This window comes from Pongo pygmaeus, chromosome 13 (assembly GCF_028885625.2).
Source record: "Pongo pygmaeus isolate AG05252 chromosome 13, NHGRI_mPonPyg2-v2.0_pri, whole genome shotgun sequence".
In the NCBI taxonomy this organism is placed as follows: Eukaryota; Metazoa; Chordata; class Mammalia; order Primates; family Hominidae; genus Pongo; species Pongo pygmaeus.
This window is the reverse complement of record NC_072386.2, coordinates 36092086-36111177: the sequence shown is the minus strand read 5'-3', so window position 1 is coordinate 36111177 and position 19092 is coordinate 36092086. Positions and strand designations below refer to the sequence as shown.

Here is a 19092-nt window from a genome sequence, read left to right as displayed (position 1 = left end):
CAATTCATTATAATAGATTATACCAGCTGAAGTGAATTCAGTTTTACTTATGTTTTCTTAGATAAATCATATCTGATGACTGTTGATTCAGTTTCAGCAGTTGCATGAACTAGAAACTAAAGTGAAATATAGAATCATCCACCTTGAAACTTCAAATAGGTAGCAAATACCTTTTATTCGCTGGCTTTGTGGATGGTGCCAGTTACAATGAAAGAAAGTAGACACATTCTCTGCTTTCAGGGAATGACAGAGCTTCCAGTCTGGTGGGATGTGGGCAAGTGAGCATTTAATTAAAGTAATGCTAATGACTGTGACAGGGAAAGTACCAGATTCTGGAAGCATGTAGGACTTGTTTCTGTCAGGGAAAGCATCCAGGAGAAGTAACTGCTAAGCTGGCATCTCAAGGATCTGTGGGAGTTAACCAAGTAAATGTGTGATGCTCAAAGGGTCAGAAACAGGGAACAGCAGATGTGAATGTGTAGCAGCCAGAGGGCGCATGCAGGAGCAAACAGTGAAGAAGGTTTAGAAATATGTAGAGGTAGAAGGGAGGGAGGGAGAAAGCAGAAGTTAGAATAGGAAGCAGGTGTTGTATTGTAAAAGGCTTTGCAAGCAATTATGGGATTATGATTCACAGAAATGATCATTAGAAATATTGAGATGTTTTAAGCAGTGAATTGATGTCACCAAATACATATTAGAAAAACTCTTACAGCTGCCCTTTGAAAACCAGGTTGGGGTTTGCTTGCACATACTGGTTAGAAAGGTGGGAAGTGGACCCATTAGCACATAGTTATTGTACCCAACGAGATAGGTAATAGGTTTGGAAGGTATTTATTAGGTTGTAGTAAAGAGTAAAGCTGAATGTAAGACTGATGACTAAACAGAGGTGTTAAGATGTGGTGCCTGCTGAATTTTTGGGATGCCATAGAAACAAGCTCTGGACTAAGCCTCCAGATAAAAATATCAAAAATTAAACCAGAGAACTGTCCAGATATAAAAACCCACTGTTGATGATGCTGCTCTAGTAAGAACTAGAAGGAACTGCCATTCTCTGATGCCATTTCTTTTCCTAAAACCTGAACTTCCCACTATAGAAAGCCACCAACTCAGCCAACAAATACAGAAACACCACATAGAGCCTGTATCTTCTTGTGGCCACTTTAGGATCAAAAGCTCATGCAGGTGCTCCAGATTGGCAAGTCTTTCTTTGTTCCCATGTCCTATCTACAAGGGAGGCTTGAAATTTACATTATGTTTCCTGTATTGGTGATTTGGTTTTCCATTGATGCATAATTAATCAAAAACTCAGTGGTTTAAAACAACACACATTTATTACCTAACAGTTTTTGTGAATCAATAATTCAAGAGCAGCTTCGGTGGGCTTAGAATCTCTCATGAGTTGCAGTCAAGATGCCAGCTGGGGCTGCAGTTGTCTGAAGGTTCTATTTGGGCTGGCAGATTTTCTAACATGGGTCACTCACATGGCCACTAACAGGAAGTCTCAGCTCTTCATCACAGTCACATGGGCCTCTCCATGGAGCTATGTGGTATGTGCTCACAACATGGCAGCTGGCTTGTACTAGAGGAAGTGACAGAAGAGAGATAAACATGGAGGAAGTGCACAATTTTTTTATGACCTAGTCTATAATTTAAACACCATTGTTTCATTGTATTCATTAGATGGGAATCACTAAATCCAACACATAGTCAAAAGGAGGAAAGAAAAGCGTATGAGAAAATTTGTGAATATATTTTAAAACAACCACAACTAGAATTCATAATGTGAGAGTATCCCTTAATGTAGAAAGGGTGTTTTAGAGATGATGAGTAGGCATGGTTATGATAGATGATGCAACTACAGATAATAAAAGGAAAGTGACTTTGGATTTGGGGGCTGAGTTTCAATGGATCTCCTTGATCTCATAGAGGCATTCCCAAATGGTAGCCATGAACCTGTTGGAAGTGGCTAGACTATCTACTAGGTAAGTGGTAAGGGTGAATGGGAAGTGTAGATATTGCAGCCCAAGAAGTGAACAAAGTAGACATACCAATGGAATCCATAACTTATTCCCCTTGCAGGATAGAGTATAGCTAGTCCAGGGCATGGGAGAGATTATTAATGGAGAGCCAGCCTTGAAAATTAGAAAACTGTTTTTCTGGCTGGGGGCGGTGGCTCACGCCTGTAATCCCACCACTTTGGGAGGCCCAGGCAGGCGGATCATCTGAGGTCAGGAGTTCGAGACCAGCCTGGCTAACATGGTGAAACTCCGTCTCTACTAAAAATACAAAAATTAGCCAGGGGTGGTGGCAGGCGCCTGTAATGCCAGCTACTCCGGAGGCTGAAGCAGGAGAATCACTTGAACCCAGGAGGCGGAGATTGCAGTGAGCCAAGATCACACCACTACACTCCAGCCTGGGTGACAAGAGTGAAACTCTATCTCAAAAAACAAACAACAACAACAAAAACAAAAAAACAACAAAAGCAAAACAAAAACTCTTTTTCCTTAATCTTTGAGTTAATTGATGTCTTCAAGTATGTGTATATACATATATGAAAGGTTTTGTGAAATCTGTGATTTTCTTATCTGGAGAAAGATGGAGAGAGTAATAAAAAATTGAAGTAAACACTGCTTAGTATGAAGAAATAAACATTACACTGACTCACATTAGGTTTTTATACTGAGTATGTTTTGGTTCATGATTTAACATGAATTAGAAATAAGTTTTAATGGATCACTCATTCCTGGCTGGAAGAATGTTTTGACTTCTAAGTGGTAAAGTATACTCCCTAAGTAAGATAAAGCTGTTTGAATCAGTAGAAGTTAGACCTGCCTCCCATCCCCACCACATACAAACATGTACTCTGTTGACTGGCACTTGGTTGAAATGAGGCAAAAAATGATAAACTTCCATTATAAGAGATTGTAAGGCTGTATTGTAATAGCCTTTTGGAAGATGGACCAGTAAAGAGCTAGACATACTCTTTGGACTTAAAATTGGAGAAGGGGCTCTAGACAACAAAACATCTGAAGTTTGGGTTACTTAGTTGCTGTCAACAGCTTTATACACATCTTGTTCTAAGATTGCACAAAATCTAATCTTGCTCCTTCAGTTCTATGTAGAAAAGATATGTGCACTCTTGATATCCTTCAGGAGGCACTATTAAGAGATCACTTGTTATTATACACATCCATCTTGAGGGAAAAAATGCTTGGTTTAAGAGAATATTTTGTTCTGAGACAATAACATGGAGAATGAGGAAATGGGTAGTTGATGCCATTCTTACTGTTCACATAGTCAAGAAATAGGCTTTCTTTGAGCCCATGGATGGCACTAAGAAAAATTTGGATCAGCTGGTCCAAAAGCTGTTTTACATCAAACACATGTATATGCTTATGTGTATGTGTGTCTGGCTGGCCGGGTGAAAATTATGTGGCTATAGCAGTCATGATATGATCCTCATACCCAAATAAGCAAACCAATATAAAAATTTCTTAAATATTATGAGGTTGTCATATTTACTTATAACTGGATATAATGCATATTACATCCTTTCTGCTGTTGAAAAGATTTACTCTATATATGTCTTTGTGATGAGGCTGTCTGCTAAAAACTAAAAATAAAAATGGTATGGGGAATCCACTCAAAGGAAAAAGCAAGTAGTGGGTATGAATGCTTAGAATCCAGATGAAATGTTGCAGATTTTAAAATTCAATGTATACGAATTTATAAATAAAATAAAGGTCATAGCTATTTAAATCTGTATTTTTAAGTAATATAAAAAATAATTCTTTTTGATCTACCATACCCCCAAAATTACCAAAGGTTTTTAATATTCACTTATTTAATTTATATAAGCTGCCAACTTTGAACTTTCACATGTGCTATAAAAATTTCTGGGTTTTGTTATTACTGTTGTTTTGATAAAGGAGATATATTTTATGTAATCTAGCTAAACAAAGACTTTTAATTTCAACCAGTAGATGGCAGAATAACATTAGCGCCTGGAAAGCAGTTGCTCTGACACTGTTACAGAGGAACGACCTATTCTGTGTACTAGTGCATTTGGCTCACGTACACAATTCAACAGTTATGTGTTCAGTCATCCTTGATGAATATATAAGTCTTTTATTCTAATCATCATCCAGCAATTCAAATATATGCTCAACAACTGAATACTAGAGGATGCAGATAAAGTTATCAAAATTAAGGTGGGAAGAATCTTTAAAAATCCATTTAAAAGTATTTTAATGGAAGGTCTAATGTGGTCATATTAGGAAGCAAATAATAGTATCATGCTGAGATGCCTATTTCTGGCCTATTTTCTGTCACTTATTAATTCTAGAAATATACTTACTGTCCAAAAGGTATGAAACTTGAAAGATCATTTTACTACTTTGCCAAATTGCATTCTAAACTGTAAACCAATTGACGATGCACTCAGCGATATGTAAGAGTCCTTTCTAACCCAATAGTTGAAAACAATTAAAAAACAGACTCTTTTTCAGTATTTGACATGAGAAAAATTAAATTATCATCTCAATAAATTTTACTAAATAAATGAAGAAATGGGTAGTTAATGACACACTGTTCACACAGCGAAGAAATAGCCTTTCTTTCAGCCCATGGATGGTACTAAGAAAAATTTGGATCAGCTGGTACAGAAATCATTTTGTAATGAAGATATACAACCCTAAGTTTTTAAGACTCCTAATTAATGAGGAACTTCGTGAACAAGATCAAGGATATTTCCCTGTAACAAAGGAATCCTAAAACTAGAATTACCCCTATTAAAATTACGCATAAGACACAATTTCTCGGTCACTACTATAATTTTGCTGGAAGTATGAACCATGCTTTAATGTTTCATATTAAACTAATAATATGAAATTGGCTTTTATAATATGCAGATAATGGTTAGTTAAGGTGAAAATATGAGAATTGACCAAAAAACTGAAGAATCAATGAGAGTCGGTAGACAGAAAACCATTATGCTAAAACCACATATTTCCTACTTCTACCAAGAGTTCAGAATATAACATAACGAAATCCCATTCAAAGCAGAAATACACAAACACACACAAACACACACACATACGTATATATCAAAGACAATTTAACTTGAAAAAAGATCATTGGAAGTGAAGAAAAATACTCTAAATTGATTGCCTATAAGATTTTATGATTTTTTTTAAAAGCATAAAAATTCAGCAAGGAAATGAAGATATTCAAAAAGCGGTTATGGAAAAATTGGATAATTTGAAAATTATTCAAGAAAGCATTAAAAATCACAAAAAAACTAATTCTGCTACCTTACAAAGGAAAAACACTGATTTTTTTGCTCACAGAAAACAAGTGGGCAAATACTTGCTGTAAATAGAGAATAAAGATTAATCTTAATATAGCCGGTTGCAGTGGCTCACACCTGTAATTCTAGCCCTTCGGGAGGCCGAAATAGGAGGATCACTGGAGACCAGGAGTTCAAGAACGGCCTGGTCAACATAGCGAGACCCCATCTCAAAAAAAAATGAATGATTAATCTCAATATAAAAAGGTAATTTTATTAATTTTAAGGAAAATCTCATTCTCATTTTAACTAGAAAGAAAAGCTACTTGAACAGGAGACAAGCAGTAAATGCCACCCTAACATGTCAAGAACTAGTAATCACAAAGCTATAGAGCTATAGGATCAAGAACAAGCAATACCACATCAGTACTATATAACCACCACCACCACCACACACACACACCCCCCAAATTAAAAAAAACAAAAATATTACCGAAAGGTCAACATACAAAAAAGATGAACACACTTGATCACATTAAATTGAATAAAAAAGTAGAGTATAAAAAAGTATTTATAGCAAATAGGACAATTGCAAAAGATAGGAGCAAATGATTTATGTATGAAAAATACACATGCTCAATAAACAAGAAATTGTAACTAGTAATTAAAGATATGTAAATCCAAACAGTGAAATAACTAGAACTGCAAAGATTTCCTTTGAAATAGTTACTGAACACAGTTCTGCTAAAAATGCATATGGTATAATCCTGGAAATATTTTTTAAGACCCTAAAAAAGCTAACACTATATGATTCTGATTTTACTTAGCATTTATCATAGGGTAGTAGATATGGGCAAAGTTTTATGTAAGAATATTACATCTTGCTTTATTATGGTGAAAATTTATGGTAGACATTTAAATATCTACACATAAGGAAATGGAATAATTTGGCATGTTCATGGAATGAAATATTGTACAGACACTGAACACTTTCAAAGAATAGCCTGAAAATCATTAAGCTGAAGCAAAAGTCAAAAATTATAAAATCCCAACTTTGTTAGTGACAACTATCATTCACTGCTTCTGTGCATATTTTATGCTAATCACTTTATATTATTTCCTTACAAATCTGATATAAATAGAATTATTAATGATCACACCCAACCTGATAGATGTATGACAAAGCTGAAGTTTTACAGAGTTAAACTTACCCCACAATCTTTCAGCAGTTGTTTGTAATCTGTTGAGCTGGGGATGGCACATTTATGTAGTTTTAAAATGTCCTGTAGGAGCTTACTGCCTTTATAGTGAGAACAAAATAATTTTGATTACAAAAATCTGAACATGAGTGAAATGTGTTTGCTTTGCAGGCCAACTACATAAATATTACCGTAAGCAAGTGGGAAAGAAATTTAAGTCTGGATTTATCTGAGTAAAAACGGAATCTGTTTTTCTAAATACATGTGCATTTGATAATTAGGAAAAAAACACCTTATGATTTTTTAATATATACAGCTTTTTAAAAAATAAGAGAAAGTCATGATAATAGGAGTCTTTGGAAGGTGGATTTATTTTCATTATCCAGCTTTTAGCCTAAGGTCTGGCATACTTGAAAAATATTTGACAAACACCTGCACATATGTACGTATATATATATATATATATATAAAATATACTGAGTATTAATAGAAATTATCACAGCATGTGGAATCACTGATAAATTACTGTTTGCTTTTATTTTCCTGTACTTTCTATAATAGACATACCAAAAAAGCTAACAAATGTTAATTTTTGAATACTTATCAGAAAAACTAAAACAAGAAATGTTAACAAAATGCTTTATGTGCTTTTAGTTTTTATCCTCTAAATATTTTTCCAGTCTGAACTTTCTTTCAAAAATTGCCAGCTTATGAAAATAAATCTCTTTCCATTTAATCATTTCAACCACCTAAAATTTCTCTCTATAAGGAACTCCAGGTTTAATGAGCAGTACAGGTTGAATATCCCTTATCTGAAATGCTTGGGACCAGAAGTGTTCTGGATTTTGGAATATTTGCATGTACATGATGTATCCTGGGGGAGGGACCCAAGTCTAAACAATATTACTTAAAACTTCAGTTATATTTCACGTTTTAGACACGTAGTCTGAAGGTAATTATATATGATAGTCTTAATAATGTTGTGGATGAAACAAGTCTTCACTGTGTTTTGAGTGTAACCTGTCATATGAGGTCTGGTGTGGAATTTTCTACTTGTGGCATCCTGCTGGCCTTCAAAAAGTTTTAAATTTTGGAGCAATTTGGATTTTTGGATTAGGGTTGCTCAACCTGTATTAGCATAGCATTAGTCACCTACCTGTATGATTACCAAGAGAACTGTCAACTGCAGAATACCGGAAAGCAAAAAAATGAGAGGCAGGGTGTGTGAAGCTGGAGGTGGGGGATGTAGATAGAGCAGTTTACCTGGTAAAGCAATACTTATTTCAATAGGAAGCAACAGGGTCAGACATAAGACGTAATAAAAAGTACTTTTTTTCAATAAAAGGAAAAGCTTGTACAAAATAGAGGCAGGGCAGTACCACTTTGATATGTCAGAATAAGCACTGAAATACTATATAAAAAATAAACCATATCAAAATTATCCCCTAACCTCATCTCTACTAAAAATACAAAATTAGCCGGGCGTGGTGGTACATGCCTGTAATCCCAGCTAATTGGGAGGCTGAGGTGGGAGAATCGCCTGAACAGGGGAGGCAGAGGTTTCAGTGAGCACATATCGTGCCATTGCACTCCAGACTGTGCAACAGTGAGACCCTGTCTCAAAAAAAAAAAAAAAAGACAAATTTGATCTCAAAAATTAACTGAACAGCGTTGCCTTTGTAAAACTACAATAGATTGAGGGAAGACATAAATGCAAGCAAATGCAAGTTAAATTACATTTATTATATAAAGAGATCCTATAACTTGATACGAAAAACAAAGCAACTCCAACAGATAACAGAAGGGCAAAAGGACAGGAACATTTGATCAAAGAAACACAGCTACCCATAACACACAAATATTCAACCTCATTAATAATCAAAGGATTAGGATGCACTTCTTGCTTATTCAATAAAGTTAATAATTTCTAATTTTTCTACTTTTCAAATGTACTCAAATGTGCTATTTTAATAAAAAACTGAGTAATTAAAAAAAAACCAGAAAGTATGAAAATTTCTGCCAATGCAGAAATAATAAAAAGCATTAAAATGAATCAACACTTGTATGGGCAGTAAGGTTCAGACCCCTAGAAGCCAATTCATTTTGCCTTGGTTCCTGAGTTTTATTATGGGATTGTCAATAAAGAGAAAGTTGTTCCTGATTTACACGCTGACAATCTTCCAGGTATAGGGGGTTGTGTGTGTGTGTGTTACACACACACAATGTATATATAAAATTTTTTTCAGGTAGACAATTATTCCAGGAAAGTACCTCTTCAGAATCACTCATTACAGAGAATTCCTGTAACTCCATTTGCTGATAAAAGTCCCATTAAAAATTACCATGTTGTTCTCAACCAGTAGGGATACCTTTGGTATTGAAGAGGCTGAAGGTTGATTTTAGTACTGCTTGTAAGACCATAGTGTTCCAGAGGCTCTGTAGCTGGCTTCTTTGGGAATCTGAAGTTGGTCCTGTCTTTGAGACATGGCCAAAAGCACATTTTTCCTCACTTGATGCAGAAGAAAATGTATCTCCTGCTTGCTCAGATCATAGCCTCGAGGCAGATCACACAGCTCAGGATGCACATGGACTGGAACAGCACCAGGGCAAGCACCCCAAATCAAAAAATAATCATGTTAGGATGACTAAGTTGGGAGGCTGAACTTAAAACCCTATAGCTTTGTTCAGAATATTTTTTTCTTTGCTTTTTTCATTAAGTTTTACTGACCAAAAAGGTGGAAAAAAGAACCTAAATCTTCTGCAGAAAAGCAGTTCTCTGAAACCTGAACTTTACCAATCTGCGTAAAAGTACTCCACAGAAAATACACAAGCAGAAAACAGTAATGTAAGCTTCATCTGAAGTAACGGTTTAGTCACATGACAAATTTGGTTGTTGATTTAGTATGCTGTAGCCCTTATCTATCTAAATTCAGTATGACTATATAGACATTTATTCTCTGGTACTGAATTCCCATTTGAATAGAAACGGCTGCTTTGTGGAAGAAAGAAACTTAAATTTAAAAACAATTTCAGCATCGTTGAAGTGCCAGTTTTCAAATTATGTGTGTGTATACATATGTACATATGTGTGTATGCATGTATGTTTGTACTATGTGTATTTTTTCCTCCTTTCTCCCTCTCTTGCTTGCTCTAGAGAGAGACACCAAATACTGGCTTGGTGCTATACTGTTTTTTCCTAGTTAATATTTTTATTATTTCTGTCTACGTAAGAAACTTCAAATATTCTGAATGCAACCACACAATCGAGTAAGTTGACAGACATGTCAAAAACTATGAAAAGAGGGAGGTAACTAGTATTAATACTTGGCAACCTTTCGTTATTTTTAGGTTAGAGCGGCCTCCCTCTGACATTTTGGAGTCAAAGATGAAAACTCAACTTTGAAGCATAATGGACATAATTACACATTTACCACAGTCATCTACAATTTTATATAACATCACAAAAAGACATCTAAACATTTTTCTACATCTTTTTCATTTGTTAACAGCTATGTTAAATACATTTTCAGAAGGCATTTGTTAGCCACTTGATAAACATACTAAAAGCCATACAAGACAAATAACATCAGTTACCTTTATATCTAATAACTGTACCAATCACTGTAAAAAGATACAACTGAAGGGGAAGTATTAGATCACCCATCATGTACTGCAAAGGTTTTACACCTTAGACCTAAGAATGATCTGAAGGTGCTGAAAGAGGTGATTCTCTAGAAGGTGACCCAGGGTTTTCTTCAGGTGGAAAAACTGTGAGTGTACAGGCTCGAATGCCACCAAGTGACTCTGGAAGATCAAAAACTTTATGCCACTCATCTTTTTCTGGGTCATATTTCTGGACAATTTCTACCATACAACGATTATTCCAAGAATATCCACCAACAACATAGATTTTATTTTCAAAGACGGCAACTCCAACATCACTTTGGCCTCTTAACATTGCGGCAATTGGGGTCCACTGGTCAAGGGTTGGTGAATAGTATTCACAGCTTAGAACATCATCATAATCACTTGTTCCTCTGAAGTGATTGCCACCAATGACATAGAGCTTATCTCCAACTGTACACATGCAATGCAGACCTCTGACTGTAGTCATTGGAGCCTTTTGCATCCATTTATCTGTATCTGGGTCAAAACACATGAGCTCATTTTGGAAAGTGTCATGGGTAATTCCTCCTGAAATATACATTAAGCCTCCATAAACTGTTCCAGCATGACCATAGTGGGGTTCACTCATTTTTGCAACATAGCTCCACTCATTCATTCTTGGGTTGTAACATTCTACTGTGGCCAGTTCACCAGCTGCACTGCGCCCACCAACTGCATACAAATGTCCTTTGAGGGCACTCAAGTGAAAGAATGTGCGCTTCTCATTTAATGATGCAACCTGCATCCATTTATTATACCGAGGATCAAATCTGAAAACTGTATCAACAGCAGTTTTTCCTTTTGTATCATAATTACTCTGACCACCAACTACATAAAGAAAGTTTCCAATGACAGCAATACCATGCTGGTAACGGGGAGCATCCATTGGGGCTAAAGATCTCCATTCTTGTGCCCTTTCATCATACATCCGTAACTCTTTACTGACAACCAGCTGCTGCCTCAAAACTCCTCCTAAGGTAACCAAGTGAGTGGAGTCAGATCGAATGGCAGTTCTATCTGACTGCATCACTGGCTGCATATATGGCATCATTTGGTAATTGCTAGCTTCCAAAAGCAAATTCACGCAGGTATTGTCTGTTCTCATGAAATCTACTGTCTGCACGTAATTGATGAGATCCTGTGGTGTCATCAGTGGAAATCGAATATTCTTCATTAATTTTGCAGCATAATCCATCCGAGGGTCTTCCAACCTTAGCCAGCGACAGGCTGCCTTAAAGAGTTCAAGTTCGGTACAGTGCTTAAGACTATTACTGGAAAGCACAAATGCAAGCCGTTCAAAAGGGAGTTTTAGAAACTCCCCAGTACTCAATAAAGCAGGAAAGTTCTTCAGGATGAAATTATTAACATATTTATCCACTTCTATAAGATTGTAGGTGTTAGCAATTCGTCCAACCTCAACACAGTTATCCAAAGAGACTCCTGATATAAGGAATACTTTACAGAAATCCAAAACGGGTAATATTTGTAAAAAGCTAGCAGCTTCAAGTGTGTCCTGAAGATTGTCCATATTAAGAGAAAGTTTTGCAGTATAAATAAAATCAATGATTTTCTTCAGACCAACCTTGTTCACCCCATGAAGCTTAATGCACATCAAATCTTGTTCTTTCATTCCACCTGTGAACATGGCTTTGAAATAATCACTAGCAGACGCCATCATAGCTCTGTGAACAGGGAAGATTTCATCTCCATCACCTGGTACCAGGGTCACATCACAAAGCAATCCCTCTATTCTAAGCTGATCAAAGCCTTGCAGTACCACCGAACTGTGAGTATTGCTGGTAAAAAAGCGTGTGGTTCCTGCCTTACAAGGCTGCAAATGGGCAGAGACGCCCATTTCGCCGTTACCAAGGGACACTTTCATGTGAAAGCTTTCCTCTTGCACAGAGATACAAGCCGGATAAAGAAGTTATAACCGGAATGTTTTACAGGCAACGAGGTGTCCACAAAGAACAGAAAGCTCGTTTCCTTATCAAGGGAAGGCAGTCACTGCGGCACCCCTCAGGCCACGCCAGTCAGTCATCCACTGAAAATCGCCCTGTAGCAGGACCACAAAGGGCTGTGGACCTCAAATCTGATTATTAGACAGATGATTCATCACCTGAAGGGGGTTAAATGACCTGGTTCACCTCGTCCGGCCTGCGCTGCCGCTCCTTCAGCAGTTCCGCTTCGGGCAAGGAAGAGGCGCCGCCACGTACTGTGGCTACACGGCCCGCTCGGCGGCGGGTCCGGACACCTCAGCGAACGGCCCGCTGCGCCCTCCGCTGTACCTAGAGTGTCGCAGGGGCTACCGGCCTGTCTTTGAGCAAGGACCTGGAACACAGGCCTGGGCCTGGGCTTGGGCCTAGAATACCGGCCTAGCCCCGACGCCGAGCCGCTCCTTCCGGAAAAGCCTAGTCCCAGGATACCCCGGGGTGGGAGCGGCCGTAGCGGCTACTGCGGCTGCGCGGCCTCCAGACCTCGTCAGTGGGCGGGAGGGTGGGGGTGGGAAAGGGGGAGGAAGTGCCCGGGAGGCGGGAAGGGCGAGGGTTGGGGAAGCGGAGCTGTGTGGGGTGGGCGTCAGCCCGGCATCTTAGAACTGCCTTGTATGTGGGACCAAATAGGACAGAATGTGTGCACGTATGTTATGCTGCACGTTTGATATAAGTTTTTCGCGTATCTGAGCTCTTACGTTCCCCAAATGCATAATTTTTCAAAGCTTTACGCTTCCTAGCTTCTGTTTTTTTGAATAACAGTGAAGTGCGGCATTTGTATAAATTGAGAGGAAACCTGGATGCTTAAATTTTTTTTCCTCTACAAAACAATAATTGTTATCCCACATTATGTAATAGACACCTCAGTTACAATTTTGGTTCATATTTTCAAATTCGTTACAATTTCAAACGCAAAATATTTGTCTTTACTAGATTGTTACTTTATTATGTAAATGATACATTCTAAATTTTTGGCTTGAAATGCCTTTGTTTTCCACAATTTTAAAAATGGCTACATAATTTTCCAATAACTATACATACTATAGTTTCCTTTGCCCATTGTTTGTTCCTGAATGTGTACCTTCTTATCCTCCATTGTTTTATAGACTCAGTAGTAAACTTATAGAATCTGGTAGCAAAATTTTAGCCCTGTTACGGATAATATTTAGTAAAATGCTGATCCAAGACAATATTTCCGAAATATTATCACCAACAATGTTTGTGCCTTTCCCTTCTTCTGACTTTTCCGTTTGTATTTTATTAACTTGCATTTCTTTAATTAGTGGTAAATTTAAATTTTGACATACAAATAAATGTATACTTTGACACAATTTCTTCCATTTTCCAAATTTTGAAGTTTATGTCTTTTAAATCCTTCTAGTTCTTTATGCATATGCAAAGTAAGAATGTAGTCATGTTTTTCTTACACGCTCCTCGTTTTTATGTAAAAGATAGCATACCATGTACACTGTTCTGCATCTTTCTTTTTTCACTTCAAGATCTTCCTGAATTAGTATAGAGGGCTTATTTATATTTTTAAACAATTCTGTTGTTGCCCTCTGAGTTGTTATATCATAAGTTATTTAACCAGTGCCCTATTGATGGGCTGTTCAGCTGTTTTGAATGTTTTCTATTGTTTCCAAGGGATAGCAGCAAAATTCAGAAGGCTTAGACTACCACTGTCCTCCACAAGGTGCTCCAGCAGATTGTCACCCTATTCAACACAAGAGGTTGGTTGGAATGAAACTGGCCTGGAGAAATTATTCACTGAATTTTTATCAGCATTGGGAAGTCCTGGAGCCCTGCTTGTTGCATGAGTTAGGGGTGGAAGGGCTCCCTCGGGCCATGACAACTCCATAATGCTGTGAAGAGCTACTTCCAAGGAATCAGTCTCTATCTGGAAAAGAAAGAATAGAGCCTCTGTACCTAGGAAGTTGGAGCAAGAAATCATGAGATCCTTCTTTTTTTCATCAAACTTGCAAGTAAGATTAATAGCTTAGGAACAGACTTGTGTTTTAATGAAATGATTACTATAGACACTTTTCATTATATTCCCATATGTTTAGTTATTTTAAAAGACTATCTTTTCTGCCTGCATAATGAAATGACCGAATCAAATTTGTCACAATACTTGTTGGTAATGTCAAGCAACTATATGATAAAGCATCCAGTTCTTAGGGGCATTAGCTCACCATGGATGATATTATTAATTTACCCATGTACTTAATTATTCTACTACATTTATTGTATTCAGTATTTTTGCTTGTATGAAATGTTCACCTTTAACACTGTGCTAATTACATTGAAAAGTGTTCACTTTATGTATATTTTGTTTGTTTGTTTTGTTTTGTTTTGACGGAGTCTCGCTCTGTCACCCAGGCTGGAGTACAGTGGTGCGATCTCGGCTCACTGCAACCTCTGCCTCCCGGGGTCAAGCAATTCTCCTGCTTTAGTGTCCCGAGTAGCTGGGACTACAGGTGCGCACCACCATGCCCGGCTAATTTTTTGTATTTTTAGTAGAGATACAGTTTCACCATGCTGGCCAGTCTGCTCTCAAACTCCTGACCTCGTGATCCGCCCGTCTCAGCCTCCCAAAGTGCTGGGATTACAGACGTGAGCCACCACGCCTGGCCCCTCACTTTATATTTTGAAAATTATTCTCTTTATTATTTCGAGTTTTACTTTCAGATCATTTTGCATTTGTTTATTTAAAAAAAAACACACAAGGTCTTGCTCTGTCACCTAAGCTGGAGTTCAGTGGCAGGATCATAGCTCACTACAGCCTCAAACTCCTAGCCTCAAGCAATCCTCCCACCTCAGCCTCCCACACTGCTGGGATTACTGGCATGAGCCACCATACCTGGCCTTACTCAATAAATCAATGCCAAGTTTGGTTTTGCAACCTCAAGTGAAGTTCAGTTCATTCATTCCATTCACACTGTATGAAACACTTGATATGTGACTGTTTTCAGGATAGAAAAGTGAATAAAGGAAATACAGCTTCAGCCCTCTTGAAACTTTTTGCTGAGGGAGAAATAAAACTATTAATCAACCAATTAATTAATTTCAACTCTATCATAAACTCAAACCATAGGCAAAAGAAAAGTGGTTTTTGTCATCAGAAACTGGAAGACTTTAAGCCTTGAAAATTGGATGCACAGTTCTGGAATTTAGAGTGCATGGCTAGAGATATTCATTTGGGAGCTGGGCTATACCTTTTTCCTGAAGGCCCAAGGATGGATGAGATCTGGTAGAAATTGAGTAGTGAATCAGAAGACCAAAACCTGAATCTTGAGGACCTTTACATCTTAGTGTAGTGAACAGAGTGAGGAGCCTGAAAAGAACATTTGAATGAAATGATAGGAGGACATCCAGGAGCAAAATAGGAGGACAACCAGGAGAAAATTGTGATAAGAGGGTGTTTAAGGGAAGAAATGCGTTTAAAATATGATGTTTTACATTTAGGAAAAGAAAGGGCTGGTTTGCCAGAATTAATTTGGCAAAATCCAGATTGGAATATATTGACTAGAGTAAATAGCAGGAGAGGTTGGAGACACAGTGGATGGAAACTTCTTTTAGAAGTTTATCTGTGAATGGAAGAAGAGCAAGAAGGTAGTACCTGGAAGAAAATGTGTGTTTGTATTATCGGATATAATTTTGTAACCTTTCTACAAACTTTTATTTAGGATTGATTTCAGGGAATGGATATAATGGCACAAAGCATATAAAATTAATACTTTATTTCATAGGCTATATTGTCTAACTGCTTATTTAATAATCTAAAATTTCAGGAATAATTGTTTAATAGTTTTTGAGTACTAGTGGGCTATAATGTCTTTCCATTTGCTTCACTTGCTGTTCTTAATTCTATTTAGATTTCATTTTGTGGCATTAATTGTAGTTTTTATTGTTCTTATGAATTATGCTTTTATACGCCCCTCTTAAAAGTATATATAAACCCTTTATGTAGATGTTAGCTATATTCCCTATGATACAACTTTGTCGATTTTGTTTACACATAACTGTTATTTTCCTTTACATTTCTCCTATTGCCAGACAATTGAGACCACGCAAAACTTAAGGAAAATGAGTTTGAAATCCTACTTCTTTCTGTCAAACAAATGGGCTCTCTTTATTAATGTGGATAAATAAAATCCAAATGCTCTTCAGAGAGAGCGTAGATGACTGCTCAGAGAGCTCATTTATCACATTCTTCGTACACCAGGGATGCTAATTCTGCAAAAATACTGAAACCTAAGTAAGGCTGGACAAGGATGGCCATTGCAGTAAAGGCCATCTCTGACCAGATGGGGATACTTCTAGGGAAGTATATTCAGCTGCCATGCAGACAATGTCTGCAAACCACCACGTTGTGAGTTTATTGATTCACTGGTTTCCTATTCTCTACTGCCTATTCATAAAACCCACTCATACTTTGGTAGCATTTTATAAATTTCTCTCTTTAGCAGAGATGATATGAGGAGTGATCTGCAGATCAGTATTGATAAGTGATGTCTTTAAGACATCCATTTAGTGAATGGTGAGGGGCAGAGATAGGATTCATAGCTGGTTCTGCCTGTATGTACAGTGTTCTTTTCTCTGTGTTTAATGTATCTAAGTTAGACTGTTGTTTGTCACGAATGCAGAATTGAAGAGAGCACTCAATACTAAGAAGGCATTAAAAGAAAACATTGTTTTTCATTTCTTTCATCAGTGTTAAGAAAGAACAGGGAAAGAAAGAAAAAATCTATTGATTATGTGCCATCTATAAAATACATATGTGCCATCTATAAAATAAATAATATGTTACATGTTTTAATCCACCAGTTACAGTGTAAATAGTAATACTATCAAGCTTACTTTATCAATGAAGAAAGCAGGATGCTGAGAGAAAAGGTGATCCACGTAGAGTGCACAAGCGATTGGCAGAGTTAGGATTTGAGTCTAGGTGTGCTGATAGGAAACTTCATGCACTCAGTGGATATCATGTTTCCCCAAGGTTGTGGGCTATCAAGATAGGTTAGGTTCTTCTTTCTTTCTCTTCTTCCTTTCTCTTCTTCACAAGTTACCCTGTTGGAGACCCAAACTCACAGCATCTGCCCTACTCACTCTGTGCTTCACTCATTTCCTCAATTATTGTCTTACCTGCCTATGGCATCTGTCTGGGTCACAGATAGACCTCCTGTCACCTGCATAAGTGCAGTGAAGAACTCAGGTACCGCAAGGATTCTGAGGGGTTGAGTAACACATAAATCTTCAGTCAAGAGACAGGGCCTGAATAGGACTTCTTACAAGTTTAGCACCAACCATGTCCAGAGTGCCTAGCTGGCCTCGCTGGAGAAAAGGATTACTCATGAAATCCTCTTGGTCTGTCTTCTCCTGTCCTTTGTGAAATGGTGAAGAAAATAATAGACCCCAAACTGTTCTCAGTTCAAATCTTCTCCTTTTTAGCTGTGGCCTTTGGGCAAGTCTTTTTCTCTCAGAGATTGATGCCTGCTCACAGGGTCTGAGCCGTAAGTAGGAGGAAGTCAAAAGGTATGTGCAGAACAATCTACAAAGTGCTATGTGGTGGTTAGTGGTTATTTCTCTAAGCACATCTAATTGTATTGATTCAGACTGTTGATCGAGCTTGCCATGCTATTTTAGACAGCACAATTTAGTGACTAAAGGGTATGACTCTAGAGCCAGAGTTCCTGGTTTGGATTCCAGCTCTGCTATTTAATAGCAATATGACCATGGCAAGTACCATGAACATTATACTCCCTAGTTTCCTCATCTGTAATATGGGAAGAATAATAGTATTGATCTCATAGGATATTGTAACAATCAGATTAATAAATACGAAATGGATGAAACTGTGCCTAGCAAAAATAATCACTGCTGTTAGAAGCGAGAGTGTCTATCCCCAGGGCAGAGGCAGAAGAGTTGGTCTTACTTAGGTACTGACTGGCACAGAGCACTAGAGAGGCTTCTAAGTCCTGAGAAAACTGTTTCTGACATGCTGCTACTTTCACAATATATTCAGTGTGTGAGGAACCATGTCACTGTGTGCGTAAGACATGTATACTTTCATTCTGTGTGTTATACTTTCAAAAATGAGTTGCTTTTTAAAAAACAATTTGCTAGAAAAAATTCCTGGAATATCTTAAGACTTCCAAAGACTAGTGGGATCCAAGCCAATACATATATATATTTCATCTATCTAAATAGCTATTATTAACCTGATATCTAATCTGTATTTACCTATCTATATCTATATTTATCTATATCTGTCTATGTGTACATATCAGATCAAAGTTTTTCCAGGGGCTCGCCATTGCTTTCAATGTTGGCTCTACACAAGACAGAAACTTGTCCCCAGGTTCACCTGAGATGGGATGGGGAAGTGGCTGATGAAAAAGTATTGAAAGGCTGTCCTGTTCAAGTGTGCTGAACTCCCTTCATCAGCCCATTCATAACCCTGAATCACAATGTTTGGGATTTTACTCTGAAGACCTCTCTCACACTCAGATAAATTATTTGTGACCTTTGGTTAGAAGCCCTAGGCCCTGCTGTCTCCCCTGACCTGCCTTGCCTGTTCTCTAAATCTAATGATGTTCTCATCTTTTCCAAGTACTCTCATTCCTGATGTATCTGTGTTCCAATAATTAATTCAGAATAATGGAAAGTGATATTTAGGCCCTTTTCTTTACCTTGCCTAATTGATGTCTCTGCTTTCTACGAACAGTGGTAGTAAGTCAGATGTGGGTATATCAATCCTAATCCCCAAAACCACAACATTTTTATTCTTTCCCCAGCACCTCCTCACCCCTCAAGTTAGAGACCACATCTTTAATCTGACCCTCTGGCTTAATGTGCACACAGCCACCTGTCTTCCAATTTAACCCTCCCTAACTCCCTCTAAATGTGCTGGCAGGAGTCAGCTCATCACAATTTAGAAATTTTGGCA

The 19092-nt window shown here is 37.6% G+C and overlaps 1 protein-coding gene across 2 annotated transcripts; it reads right to left on the bottom strand.

Annotated features, from left to right (window-relative positions):
- Positions 1-1309: 1309 nt before the first annotated feature.
- On the bottom strand, positions 1310-12595 carry KLHL9 (kelch like family member 9). 2 transcript variants are annotated; one of them, XM_063650489.1, is made up of 3 exons: positions 10081-12595; positions 6499-6587; positions 1310-1579 (listed from the first exon to the last, which is right to left on the bottom strand). In XM_063650489.1, exon 1 carries the CDS (start codon positions 12032-12034, stop codon positions 10181-10183), a length of 1854 nt encoding a protein of 617 aa, XP_063506559.1. In that variant the 5' UTR covers positions 12035-12595; the 3' UTR covers positions 1310-1579; positions 6499-6587; positions 10081-10180. The 2 variants fall into 2 exon arrangements, with proteins under 2 accessions (XP_063506559.1, XP_063506560.1); XM_063650490.1 differs by lacking the exon at positions 6499-6587.
- Positions 12596-19092: the final 6497 nt, after the last annotated feature.